Source organism: Grus americana, chromosome 12 (genome assembly GCF_028858705.1).
Source record: "Grus americana isolate bGruAme1 chromosome 12, bGruAme1.mat, whole genome shotgun sequence".
NCBI lineage: Eukaryota > Metazoa > Chordata > Aves > Gruiformes > Gruidae > Grus > Grus americana.
The window spans coordinates 9,246,582-9,261,192 of NC_072863.1; the positions used below are offsets into that span (position 1 = coordinate 9,246,582).

At 48.4% G+C, this 14,611-nt stretch overlaps 1 protein-coding gene across 1 annotated transcript in view; it reads left to right on the top strand.

Annotated features, from left to right (window-relative positions):
- Positions 1 to 1,210: 1,210 nt before the first annotated feature.
- Positions 1,211 to 14,611, top strand: part of HS6ST2 (heparan sulfate 6-O-sulfotransferase 2) — a 132,297-nt gene continuing 118,896 nt past the window's right edge. The window contains exon 1 of the mRNA XM_054839720.1: positions 1,211 to 1,860. Coding sequence (XP_054695695.1) covers positions 1,349 to 1,860 — 512 coding nt within the window. The 5' untranslated portion in view covers positions 1,211 to 1,348. The remainder of the gene's footprint in view (positions 1,861 to 14,611) is intronic.

The following is a 14,611-nucleotide window of genomic DNA, read 5'->3' on the forward strand; positions in this document are numbered from 1 at the left end:
AAGGAGAAGCTCAGGCATTTCCAGCCCTACCTGAAATCATGGATTAGTGAGAGGGAAGGAGTGTTGCAAGATGCAGCACCTCTGTGTGAGATCTGCAGCTGAGCCCACCAGTTACAGACTGGAGCACATCACTTAAACTGGGGGTGGCCAAACCCCGGGTCCTGCCCCAGCTGCTTCTCCTTGACTCTGAAAGTCAAGACTCTGCGGATGGGGTGAAAACCTCCTTTAGCCAGAAGCCTCATTTTACATTTGATTTTTCTAAGTCACTTGCAAGGTTGCAGTTTTCCCAGACGTTAATTGCCACAACATCAGTTGCACCCAAGAGGGAAAAAGAAAAACCAGGATCACTTGCCATGCTGTTCTCCCTGGCCCTGCCGGGCGGTTTGCATGCAGCGGGTAGGCGATCCTGCAGAACGGCACAGCACCGGTGTGCTTCCGTCCACCAGGCCTCATTGAACATGTGCCAGGAGCCAGAGGGCTGAACATCATTTGCATATAAATATACAAAGGACTTTAATCAGCAATAAACCCAGAGAGTCCTTGTTATTATTGTTTTATTTACAGAACACGCTCATCGTGCAGAAGGGTTTCAAAATATGCAGACGGATGTATTTGATACCTGAATCAACTGAAACCACTTGGGGCGTCAAAAAAACCAGTCAATGCACTCATCCCCCCCGCTAAACCCCGGGTGTTAGGGTGCGGTGTGGAGACAAAGCGCAGCTCGGTGCGCAGCGGGGCCAGCGATGGAGGCGCGCGTGATGCACAGGCGGGATGGCGGCATCGCAGGCGCGCTCTGCCATTGAACCGGATGTTCCCTGCTGGGACAGCAGCCTCCGCCCTGGGCAACCTGCAGCCGCCCGGAGCTCAGACGGGTGGGAACGGGCTTGTGAGGTTGCGGCACTCTTCAGCCCGCAGCGCGGCCCGGCACCGCGGCAGAAGCACGGAGCGCGCCGGTGCCGAGCCGTGCCCAGAGCGCAGCGTGTCCAGTGCCTGGCCAGGGCCGGGGCGCGGTGCAGCGCTGAGCTCCGGGCACCACTGGTCCCCACCCCGGGCGCGGTGCAGCGCGCATCAGCCACGTGCCGAGCGCAGCGCGCGCCGCCACCGGAGAGGCCTCGGGAGCGCCGTGCCGGCGGAGGGGGCGGGGCCCGGCGGAGGGGGCGGGGCCGGGGCGGGGCGGGGGCGCGCTGAGGGGAGGTGGCGCGGGGGCTGCCGGGAAGGGCCGGCGGCGGCGGCGGGGCGATGGCGGCGGAGCGCGGCCGGGGCGGCCCCCCGCGGTGGCGGCGGCTGCTGCTGCTGCCGCGGCGGTCGTGAGCGGTGGCGGCGATGCGCGGCGCTCCCGGCGACGATGGAGGACCGGTCCCACAAGGTGCTGCTGGCGCTGGTGATGCTCTTTCTCTTCGCCGTGATCGTGCTGCAGTACGTCTGCCCGGGCACCGAGTGCCAGCTCCTGCGGCTCCGCGCCCTCAGCCCCGCCGCCGCCGCCGACCCGTACCGGGCGGAGGACGAGACGCCGGCGCGTTTCGTTCCTCGTTTCAATTTCTCCGCCGGCGACTTGCTGCGGCGGGTGGACTTCAACATCAAGGGGGACGACCTGATCGTCTTCCTGCACATCCAGAAGACGGGCGGCACCACCTTCGGCCGGCACCTGGTCCGCAACATCCAGCTGGAGCAGCCCTGCGAGTGCCGCGCCGGGCAGAAGAAGTGCACCTGCCACCGGCCCGGCAAGCGGGAGACCTGGCTCTTCTCCCGCTTCTCCACCGGCTGGAGCTGCGGGCTGCACGCCGACTGGACCGAGCTCACCAACTGCGTCCCCTCCGTGGTGGACAGCAAGAAGGAGGTGCGGCTCCGGCCCTCCAGGTGAGCCCGTGCGGGGGCCCTGGGCCTTCCCCGGGGAGCTTCCCGCGGACCCCGATCTCCCTCCCTCCGCCCCGCGGCTTGTGGTGGTGGCAGAGCGCCGGTGCGGCGGCGGCGGGATGGGCGATGGACCCCGCTGGGCGCAGCCGTGGCGGGGATGCTGCTGCGGTGGCGGGGGGGCGGGGGGGGCTCGGTCGGTACTGAGCACCCCGGCACGGAGCAGGCTGCAAACCGAGGTGCAGCGAGGACTCCGGGAGCCAAACCGGCCCGGGGCTGCCGTGGTGGGTGCAGCGTGTCTTGAGCTCTGCAGAGCAAACAAAACCTGACCCCCGCTCTGCTGCGAGTGAAGTGCTGTAAATGGTGTCCCGCAGGCTGTCGCGGTTGTAACTGCGGTGGGGAAGCCCAGGAGTTACAGCGAGCCCGGTCCTTGGCAGCAGCGAGCATCCTGCACGGTGTCACACGAACAGGCCCGGCAGCCCCACGGCTCGGGGACCCCCGTGCAGCTCTTCCACGGCTCACACCAGTGAGGGTCCTCCGGCTGTCTGCAGCCTTCCCAGAGCTCTGCCGTCTCTGGCAAATCACCTCGTGGTACCAAGCTCCCCGGGTACACATGCTGTAGCTCCTGTGTACGCCAGGAATTAATCCTGGTTTTAGGAGTGTTCGCGAGCCATGGTATCTTGTTATATCTGAAGTTTAGCTCACGCGGATAGCGGCCTTGCAGAGTAAAGGTTACTCTTATGGCTGAATATTACCTGCAAATACTTGCTTTGTCCTTCAGCCTTAACCTTGTTTATTTTGTGTTTGCATTTTGAATTTTAGTGACACTGCTCGTCACTCCTACACCTTCCTTTGAAGTTGCCAACCTCACCTGACTATATCTAGGTGGTTGCCTAAATGCTGCCCCTGCCCTTGAAAAGCCCAGCTGGCTTCCTCCTGAGCAGTGAGGACCTGCTTCCTCAGCTCCTGGAGCTGTTTGATTACAGCATACCTTCAGTTGTAACAGACCGAGTAGCTTGTCCATGGCTGTGCGTGCAGCTGTACTGTGTAGCAGAACAGCTCGGGGTTTTAGTGTCTTTTCACATTGCTTTGCTGGGAGATTAGAAACTAGGGTATCGCTCCTATTGCACTGTTAGACTAATGGCAGGTCCCCTTACAATGAGGGTACTGTTATATATCATGCTATCTGAAGTCAAGTCTAAGCACAGATCTACTTGAAATAGAAAGCAATTCCTTCCTAGAATTCCTTTTATATAGTGTGACACTACACTGCCATCTAGTAGAAAAATGGTTAGCGTCATTATCTTTCTGTACCCAAGAAGCATCTCTTTATGAGACTTGGCTATTGTGATTCCTGCTCTTTTGTTTTCCCTACTGCTTTAAAATTTAATTGTCTCATTTTTGTGACATCCCATTTGCAAACATCAGGAACCAATTCCTTGTCCTCTGGGTCTATTAGCTTCCCAGGTTCAGGGTGCTGAGCCTTGCAGACTACGTAGTTTATTTTACCTGTCCTATAAATATGTTGTTTGTCAGCAGAAATGGAAATTGCATAATGTGCGCTCTCTTTTGCTGGACAGCTTCCAGTGATTTTTCTTTCTCTTCCCCTAAAGAAGGGACTGGCTTGCAGAGTTGTAGCTGTGGGGCATGGATTCCCTTCCTTCCCCGGAAACAGGTCCTTGTCCTGAACTCACCACCTTAGGCAGAAGGGAAGGCCGGGCTTTGAGAGCTGAGTTTTTTTATCTGCTGCTTTTGGCTTGTTGTTTTTTGTTTTTTTTTTTTCCCTGTTGGATCGCCAAACATGCTTTTCTGAGTCAAAACAGAAGCGTTTTGTGTACCTGCCCGAGAGGTCAGAGCGATGGTTCCTCATCCAGCAATGTGTGTCATCATAGCTGACTTCTGAGAGGTCACTAGGACTCATGACTTGGGATTGAAGCCAGGAGGGAGGGATGAAAATGAAGCTGTGATGATTTTGTGTTAGGTAGAGGTCTACTCTCTCAAAGACTTCAAAAAGATGTTATATTTTTAATAACCTCATTACACAGCCTGCTTAATAGCTACAGTTAGTCTCACAAATAATGTCTTGACAAGCAATTATTTGGACTGCAAATTCTAAATGTTTAAAAATACAGAAAAAGAAGAAATTCTTAAATGAACAATAGTCCCTTCAAGTCTTCCTGCCCACTGTAATATCTCGTCTTTAATTTTATTTTGTGTTCTCAATTTAGCAACATTCAGCTGACAACTAGTTAATTAGCACCTATTCCTAGTGCCAGTAACAGACGCTAATCTAAGCACTTTCTGGACAGATAATAGCTTCTTTCAGAGCAGCAGTAGGTCTGGGATGAGGATGTGTGAGCAGAGGAGCCTTGCTGGCTCTGAGCTGGGCCAGCCTGGCTGTTCCTGTGCTGGGGTTTTTGGGGGGAAGCCTGACTGTCCTGGGTGTGTGCTGGGTTAGTGCTGGTGGGAGGGAAGGAACAGTGCAGCCCTGGTGTGCAAATGCTGAACGAGGGAGTGCAAAGCCCATTTAGGGAGCATCGTCAGGGCAGGGAGCAGGATTTGGTCAGGAGCAGAGGATGATTTCCTCAAGTGAAGCTTGGCTTGACCAGGGTGGGAGTTCCTGCATTTATAATCGAGGTGATTAAAAAGCGAGACCTGCTGTAAGAGTAATTTGAACTGCTTGGCAGCTGCATAATGCAATCTGTAGTTAGTGTCTTTGGGCTGTGTAGCCTTGACTGGGAATACCCAAATGAGTGGTCATTGTTCCAGCAAACTTTTTAGCTTGCACCTGTGTGTGATTACTTTGCAACTTGAGGGGCATGGAGAGTCTACTTGTCAGATTGCTGGTGAGCTGGGCTGTTCTGTAGGGGCCTTTTGTTTAAAAGTTGAGCCTTTGTTAATCTGGAGGATACCCTGTCCTGGAGCTCGTAATGCTCAGCACTAGGTACAGAGCATCACCCTGATATGATCTGATGGGATCACCCTGCAACATTCATCCTCCAGCCTCTGCTCTTAATCCTATCACTTGTCTGCCTCTGTTTTCTTTGGGAATTGCAGGCTTGGAGGGCAGATTCCTGCACTGGAGCAATAGAAATACTCAGGATAGCTCTTGTGATATTTTTTTGTTTTGGCTTTAACACAATGGTGCTTTCCTGTCTGTAAGCATATAGGTCCCCAAAGCTTGCTTTCCTCTGTAGCGGTGGCCTGTGCTCCTTAAGTAGTAGGTAGCTAAGATCTCATTCTCCTCCTTTGGTCCTTCCTTCCCCTAGAACACCACAAATCTCTGGGTGCGGGGAGAGGGATTATTTATTTTTTTTTGGGGTGCATGTTCTATATGCCCCCATTCCTGCTTATCTCCTGTTCTACCAGCACTGCTCACCACTGGGGCATCCAGAAATTTTGGGAGAGGGAAGGGGAAGGTGCAGGGATAGTTGATGCTTTGAGTGCTCTGGATTTGCTGCTTGGGAGGTTGGTAGAATGGGCTGATGGTGGTGGCAAAAAGGAGGGGGTTGTCTCAGCCACTTGGCATCGGTGGTGAGAAAAGAGAAATGTGCCTTTTCCTAGTCATGAGTGACTGACTTGGGTCACTTGATTGATTGTGGAAGCCTCAAAGCTTTTGGCACGCTGAACGGAGGCAGCATCCAAAGTAACTGTGTGTGAGAGCATCACAGAACTGAGATTTCGCTCAGCTCTGGCTAATTATTATGGGAAGTATCTACCGAACTTGTCTATAGCAATAAATCCAACGGCCCCGTTGCAAGAAACAAAAGGTGTTGGGGTTAGACTGGAAAATGTAACGAGACATGGGAGCAAATACAGATACCTACGTTCTTAAGTGGTGTCGTGGCTTTGTACCCTCATTGGGTGAGAGACATGGCTGTGGGTAAGGGTCAGGCTGCGTTTGGTGTCCGTCCCAGCTAGCGTTAAAGGAAAAAGATGTTCTCCATTGAGAGATAGGAAGAAATTTAACGCTGCTGGTACAAGCGTGTTGGACTGTGACCAGGGATGGTGCCTACTGGCTTTTGGGAGGCTTGGTGCTGACGCCACATTGTTGTGATGTGGGACGGAAGCCCCTGGTGATGCATGGGTGTTCTTGTCTTGTCCCTAAATGTTCGTTAAACTCTTCCAAGCTAAGTATTACAAAAATCTAAGGAAAAGATGCATTAAAACTTCTTCCAGCAAACTGTAAGTGTTTACTGTATGTGGCTCTGCAAATCTCATCTGCTTCGTGGTCTGACGCTGTGTGCCCATCTCCTCGGAAGCCGGACCGGTGGCAGAGCCCTGGGAAGAAGGCGGCTTTGCCGTAGCGAGCATTGCCATCAGCCCTGGAGCAGGCTGGGTCCTGTGTGTGGGTTTTCCCAGTAAGCTGCTTCTGTGGGGAGGGGGAAAGAATCATGTGATGCTGCCAGGGAGAGAAAAATCACTTGGGGGGTTTTGATTCTTAGGGAGAGGCCTGCTCAATGGCAGCTGCTGCTGAAACAACAAAGGTGTTAGGTAGCTGTGCAAGGGGATGAGCTCCATTGTTTCACCTGTAGTGGTGGAATTTGGGGAATAGTTAAGCCCTGTAAATTGGCACTAAACCCCCTGTAGGCAGGAGAGATGCTGTAGAGTCCTATGGCGCCCTGAGGCTTGGGATTGATAATAAAGGCTTTGGCAGGAGGTAGAGAATTTAAAACATGTGGATGCTGATGGATTAGACACCATTTCCAAGGATGGGGTCCCCAAGTGCTGCCATGTTGGGGGTGAAGCCTGGCTGGGGGTGTGGGGCTGCTCAGGAGGAGAAGGGACCAGCACGGCTGAGCTGGAGGCTGTGAGTGAGCAGATGGGGTGACCTGCTGTAATTTGGGTCCTGGCCAGAGCACCGGGAGGGTGCCTGCCTGCCCTTGAAATACACATCGCTGAAACTCCCCGGGAAAAACTCTGCAACAATTATAAAACTGGGGAAAAAAAAAAAAAAATGGAGTGTTTGCAGAGATGCCGCCAGGCCTGAGTGACTCCGCTGCTTCATTTATCAGCTGGATTTCCTAATGACCCTGCTCATTTCAGTGCGGCGGCTGCTGCAGCTGCGGGATGAGATATGCAGTGAGTATTACCTGGCCACCTGTGAGCGCACCTATCAGCTGCGTTCCCTGCCTGGCACCTGGTGGGACCCGAGCTGGGACTGGGTTGGGGGCACTGGAAGCGGTGGGCCAGCCTGCAGAGCAAAACCGGGGCTTTGAGGGGAAAGGCAGGGGATTATTTTCATAAGTGCAAGTAGTTCCTTCACCTAATCCCATTACAGGGCCTGACCTTGAAGGTCTTGGTCATAAATTTAAGTTCATTTTTTTTTTTAAGTTTCCACTATAGGACTTACAAAGCTCTCTAAATTGATATCACTGGTTTTGCAGATAAAGTATTGGACTTTTTAAAGGACTTCTTAAGGGGATTAAAAAATAATTTTCCATATTAGATCTCTTCGGTTCTCCTCTAAATCTTTAATAAAGTGCAAATTGACTCTTAGTTATTTAAAAGTATATGTTTCCTACTGCCTTTTATTTTAAATTCAGAGAATTTTTTTTGTGGTTAGAGAGAAGATGTTAGCTTTTGCAAAAATAAATTCCAGTGATTGCAGTAGAGCGAGAATTCCTTGCACTATTTATTGCATTTGTTATCAGAGCTGGTCCTCCTTAAAGAAGAGAGTGGGGAAAACGAACACTGTGGCATGATTACTTTTTTCTTGAAAAGGTGCCTCTCTGCTAATTTTTTCTGGGAATTAATAAATATTAAAGCAAAACTTTGAATACACGCATCAACTGTATTAAAAGACACAGATTGTGCCTTGTGATTCCTCTTCAGAATTTTATAACCTTTATTAAAGGTTATCAAAGGCGCTTGGAAATCAAGCATCACCAATAAGTTATTTATTTTTATTAAAAGACAGGTTTTTTAAGTTTAACAAGTTGAACATCAGTTCCGAGGCGTATTAACTGAGATTAATTTGTCCCTCATTTATTTAATCTGAATTGTCAGGAATCGTGTTCTCTACTGATGTAAATGTCGGCAAAAAGGACTTATTAGTAGATCTGATTGCTTTTTAAATTTAACTAGCAGAGATGCACTGGCATGCCTAAGAGAATTGGTCTGTTTCTTGTGAACAGTTCAGTGCCTAATGAATCACTTCAATGTACTTTTCTGAAGGAAAGCAGAGCAATTTAAATGTGCAATGCATTGATTTACCTCAAATGGATTAGGCCTCTGTGTGCAATCCTTTGCATTAATTTACTTTCTCCACAACTGTAATAATGAAGGCAGCGTTTCTGTACAGCATCAGCCCAAATTAGCTCACGTAACTTGCTAGAAAGCAAAATAATTAATATGTGGCTGAAAATGGGATATGGGAATGGCTTTTTCCGAGAGGACATGGGTCTTGAACTGCCGCCGGGTTTGGGGTCTCCGCGGCTGGGATGCGGCAGGGGGGCTGTCTGCGTGCCCCGTCTGCCCCCTGCGAGCACCGACCGAGTGTGAGGAGGAGACAATTGTGTCTAAAGTACCGATGGTTTCTTGGCTTTGTTATGGGGGTGAAAAATGTATTTGTGATTTCGTGCAACTTTGAGATTTTATTTTTTTTTGTGTGTGTGTGTGGTCGGATATGGTTTTTTAAAATGACTGAGGGAACAGAACAAAAATTTGTAACTCCAGCAGATTTGAGCATATTTTATTGCTGTAGAAACTTTTCAGTCCCCTCTTCCCCTCCCATAACTCCAGTCTGCTGTGCCGTCGCAGCGTTGGGCTAGCTCGGGCCTTGCTGAGCAGCTGGCAGCCGGGACGCAAAACTCTGGGTAATTCCTTATTTAACCACTTAGCTGCAGAAATGGCGCCTGAGCTTTGTTTCGCTCTGCGGGGATTACTGTGGCTGAGCGGCCCTCGTGACTCTCAGCCTTTTTTGGAATTACCCTTGTAGTCTTCTTACGTACTTGCGAGGATTAATTCTCTCCTCCCCGCCCCCCCCCTTCTCAATCGGCTAATTCCCATTGCTGGGCAGCTGCCTGCCCAGATGTAAATCTGCAGGGAAGCAAAGCGATGGAGCGTCCCCAGCCACTGCCTTCCTCCTTCGGGAGCCTGGTTCCCCGCTCCCAGTTTGGGGCTGGGTTGCTCACCCGAGCGGCGCCTCTTGGAGTTGGCAGCATCTTGGATGGAATCAAAGCCAACCGGGGCAGGAGATGTGGGATGGCATTTTTGTGTGGGAGAGCGAAGGCAGCGTGGTGACCGCCGGGGTGGGGAGGCAGTGCTGCTCCTGCCTTCCTCCTCCCCTTCTTCCTCGGCAGCTGGCACTGGACAGCGGGTGTGGATTATTGTTTGTGATTGATTTGCTGATGCTGGCAATTGTACAGTGTGTTCTGGGACTAATAGGGTAGCATCAAATTATTCAGGCGTTATTGAAATGAATCACATTTGTGATGAGTAATAAGTAGCAGACTTTGGTATTTATGAATAATTAACACAGTAAAGTTTTTCTTAAACAGACATGAAGAAATGATTTAATTTCTACTGCGAACACTGTAAAATTAATGAAAGATAATTGCATTTGCTAATGTGAGACTAAAAAGCCAAAGCAATCTATTTTTTTGTATTTAAGTTCATATTGCTGGTGTAAACAGTGAATTTATAATTCCTTCAATATGTTTTCACGGGGTGGGACCTGTGTTTAACATTCAGTGGGGTGTTTTTCTGTTGAAATAAAAGTCTATTGGTAAACTCATAACTCACTGTTTCCATCCACTCATGTATCTCTGGGTGGGTAGCGTGTATATGTGTATAACAAGATAGTGTTTTTGAATAAGTGTCAGTTAGGATTAGCTTTTTTCCTCTTCCCTGACTCCAGCATTCTTCCTCAGCTGTTCATGCTTTTAAAGACAAAATCCATTTAAGATACTGCTTATACAGCTTTGAGTGAAATCTCCATTTATGTAGTCTTGAAAAATCATTAGTCTTTAGAGACCTATAAGGCATAAGATCCATTATGGGTGAGACTCAAGTTATGTTACTTCTTGGTTCTCAGCTGCTTACCCAACTCTGAAGGAGCCAAACTTTTGATGTCACATAACTAAATATATGCAGCTATGAGGGAGATAATCTTGCAGCATTAAACGATTTTGCACATCTCCATAAAAGCATGAAGACGATGATGCCTTTCATGAGATCCTTGTAGCAAATACTCCTAATTTCCCATAATCAAAAAGACTGTGAAGTTTTGATGCACTTAGAGGTCCAAGTAGCTGGAAGATCAGTTCTTCCTTTACTCCATTTTGTGTTGGGTAAATTAAAACATTGCAAGGCTCCCAGCAGTGGGAATCTACTCATTCAGACTATTTGAACTGTGGGATCCTTCAGCAAACACCCAAATCAAGTGAGTAAAGCGCTCTCTGTGACTGATTATTTTCTCCCAGGCATCCCTGTGTTCAGAGTAAAGCAACTGTTTTAACCCCCCCCATTAGGAAAAGCAATGCTTAGCCTGGTCAAAGCCAGAGAAGCTGCTTTTTCAGGGTAACTGAGAGGAGAGCATTTCCTTTTGCCTATGGGAAAGCTATTCCCTGGAGCAATCCCAAGCCATTCTGAGTTTGTTTTTTGGGTGGTTTTTTTTGGTTTGCAGGTTCAGAGAAAGTTATTGGGAATGTGCTCGCGTCCTGCTTGAGCAAAACCTACCAGGCACTACCTTTTTCCCTGTTTTTGGCAGCAGCTAACTCTTCTTGATAGGGAAGATACTGTGGGAGTCATTCTCCCACGGTACTCGTTGCCTGTGGAGGACTTTACTGGGGCTGGATGTGGGTGGAGGGATCTGTCCGTGCGATGCTCCCAAAAGAGCAGAAGGCTTCGTTCCTCCTGGAACTGATGTCGCCAACCGTAGACAGAGAAGAAGATAGCTGCGTGGCTTCTGTCTTTCACAGAGCTGTTTGTTTTTCTGTGGGGGTGTTGGATCTAATCAGTACAGTGGTAGCATGGAGAAGTAAGACAAAACCGCTCAAGGAAATGTCAGACACAACAGGATGCGTCTGCCTGATGATAGCTGAGTGACTTACAAAAACATAAATGGCATAAATTAGGCTTTAACTCCTCCAATTCTTGTGTGCTGCAAGTCAGTCAGTGGTAAGAGAAAAAGCTTTTGTGTTGCAACGATCTCCCGGTTACATTTTCTCTTTTCCTAACTGTGCATCTTTAGCTGAAACTTCAATAGGGTTTTTCTTTTTTTATTTTGGTAATTTCTGATAACTTTAGGTCAATAAAATGTGGAGTAGAGTTTTGGCTTTCAAATAAAGCTGACTTAAAGGTCAGTTGTTTGTCTCTCTAGTGGTGCGTTGCTGCTGGGTTTGTATTCTTGGCTCTGGTCTGCATGGAAGAAAGGTGGTAGCTAAACATGCAAGTGGGATTTGAGAAGCCAGGACGTTACACCTGGGATGAGTCCCGTCTCCATCACCATGCCTGTCCTCTTCCTCTCCGCCTCTGCCGTGTCTATGTAATTCAGCTCTTTGCATCAGGATATCTTTCTGTGTGTATGAACCATAAAGGATGTTGGATTTCCTGGCCTAATCTTAGGTAGAGACAGTGGAAATATTTTTAAGTGTTTATTTTGAATTCAGGGAAGCTGTAGGTTTAAAATATAAACCCAATGTACTGCACTGACAGGTGACTCCAGCCTGCCATGTACACTACCCCATGCTGGTGTCCTCTGGGCACTGTGGTGTTTGTCCTCTTCCTGGGAAGGGAAGAGGAAAGCTCCCTGACCATGTAGCTGCTGTTACGTGGTCACACTGCTCAGTCCTTTCACACCAGAGCTCTTGCACAATCTAGTTTTCACCCCTTTTTATGGATGAACCAGTCTCTGACTTTAGTCTTTGGAAGGAACAGCTTGGGAAGTTCAGAAGCCTGTACAGTTGTCCTGAAGTATGGTCTAGCATGCCCTAGAGGTATGTCTGTGAGCCTGGTGCTGCAGCTAATGGAAAAGTGTAGTGAGAAAAGCTCTCCTAAATAGGAGACACTGGCTATCTAACACAAGATGTCCTCACCAAAGTCAGTAGGAATGAAACGTTGCTGCTCTGTTTTAAGCTTTTGCTTTGCTGGTTGCAATGGGTGCTGTTAAGGCAGCACCTGCTCAGAGCGGAGAGGACTAGACCATCAGAAGGAAGTGGTAGTAGAGACCTAAAACTGTAGTTAGTTCCTTTTATCTCGTGAACACTGTTAGTTTGCAAAACTATCCTGTATAGCCATTTAAACCAGTCCTGCTTCTGGAACAGCTCAGACCCCCAAGTGAGCCCATGTTCTTGAACGTAACTGATGCATTTTGCAAAGTAGAGTTATAAATGCCTTTTTTCATCCCATTTCCAGAGGAGACGTAGAGAAAACAAATGAAAACAGTAGCTGTACCTGCACCTACTTCTCCTGAGAAGCTACTGGCTCACTTTGCATGCTGCTAGTTATATTTTGGATGTCAGCAGTGTTCTGGGTTGGAATATGAGCACTCCCAGAATTTTTATGGATAGAGGCAACTTCCTCGCTGAGGGAGATTTATGGGGTAGTGCTGAGGTTCAGCTGATCATTCCTGCTGGAGTTTGGAGATCGCAGCTTGCTAGCAGTGATGCAGAACAGCTGAAGAAGAGGGTGGTGGCTAGGGATGAATTTTGACTGGGGAATAGTTCTGCAAGCTCTCTTGTCACCCAGTGTTTTTTGGCATATTCAATGTGCTACCACATGCAAGAAGAAATTGCAGTTTTTCTGGAAGTACAGTCAGCAGAAAATGTTGCATGGGAAATGCGTGAGCACTGCCCTATGTTTGGACTACTGAGCTCTTTTGTTGCTTGCAAGGACAAAAGTGTGTGAGTAACTATCCTTGTCTGCGAGCAGGGCTAAGCGCGATGGACCTGAGGTTTGGTACAATACAGGGTTTGGAAAAACTTGCCCTAAATCTTTTTTTAATGTATTTATTGGGACATCTAACTGAAGGCACGTGACTGAGAACAGTGCTGATGTTTCCAGAGAAGGGATTGGAAGGAGATTGTGCATCACTAGGTTTAAGATGTGCACTAACTGTATCTTGTCCAGCCTGAACTCTATTGTATGAACTGAAGTACTTAAATATATTGCTTAAGCCTGTACTTAAAGTGTTTAAATGTATTGCTTGGCGCTTTGCAGAACAGGGATCAGTCTAATGTCCTGAGCACCTTTTGTTGTCCTGGGGTGGTGAAGTTTCCTGCTCTGCAGAGTTGGGATTTCATGTGTTTTGATCTCGTTGGGAATGCCAGCTTTCCCTGCTGTAATTCTCCTTTTCCTACAACTTGGAACTGGCCAGTGCTGCAGCTGTGCGTGCACCAAGACGAGCAGAGGGTGTACGGTCTAGAGACTTGCTGAGACAAGTGAAAATTGAGATTCTCTGTTATGGGGCACAAAGATCTAGAGAGCAGCTTGGGTAAGTTGATGCGTCCATGTGACGGTGTCCGTCCTAGCTAGTATGTTTGGGTTGGGTTGGGGACCCGGGGAACCAGAAGCAGCAGCTGTTTCAGGCTCTGCATAACAGTCAGGCCTCTGCGGGAGAAGGCTGTAGGAATAGGTGGCTTTCCTGGGCAGGTTTGGTTTGAGGGTGTAGGGAAAAAAGGGAGTTTTAGACCTCTTTTCCACCAGCATCTGGGAGAGCATACCCGAAGGGCCAGCTTCATCTGACCTGAATCCAGACCTCCTGTCAGCCAATCCCTTTTATAAAATTGGTCAGTGTATCAGGCAGCACGGGGGGGGGGGAAACCCCCACAGAAAGGACTTAAGAACAGCTGAGCTCATGGCGAGATAAAAATTTCTCAGAGCCCGGATTATGGAAGGATCCGGTTATTTGTAAAATATATAAGCAGATTCTCTGCCTCAGCTGTGGTTGGCTCAGCAGTCACACCGGAGGATTTGATCGTGTGCTCAGCCTGTCCTGCTGCTCCCCTGGGTACGGCTGAGGTCTGGAAATTGAGGTTTAAGGCTGATGACAACTTGCGTATTAAATGTTGCAAATTAACTATACTTTGGAAACTGCAAATACAGGCTTTTTTAAGGAATCTAAGGCTCTCTTGTTTCTTGTCTAAAGGGTTGTTTTTGCTTTTCCTGTCAAGTTACGGTATTTTCCTGGAATTAGCAGGACAGTTTTGCTTCTGCTTTTCCTCATGTATCACCTGAAGTCATGAAGGTGAAATGCTTCCTGCAGTAAATCTGTGTATTCCTGGAAGGGTTGTGGGTATGAAGTACAGTATCATACTCTATTTTTACTGTAAGGGAAAAAATAGTTTTATGTCTTATAATAGTGTTCTATCAAGATAAGTGAAATTCTGATCTCTCTACTCCTGTGATATAAATATCCTTAAAAAGATCTTTTAATGTCTCACAGTACCTATTGGAATCCCAGTACTTGTACCTGTTGCTTATAATAGAGGATAGGTTGGTTAAACCTGAGATCTGGCATGTCTTGATGATGGATACTCAAGCCGAAATCTGATCATTGAGAGAAACTAAAACAGTCTGTGAAGCAAGTTGCTCTCTTTTTGGCAGCAGGCATTACCAAACTGCTTTTCTGTGACTTTCACCTTTGCATACTCAGCTTATCTAGAACCTATTTCCTTATCGAGGACAGTTTTGGGGTGGAAACCTCATCTCCTGCATCCAAACACAGGGCAGGTAGAAGTCATTGGACACATGAGCATTTGCAGATGGTTGCCTGTCTAGGGCCGCATCTTTACAGTGCGACTAATCGTTTCTG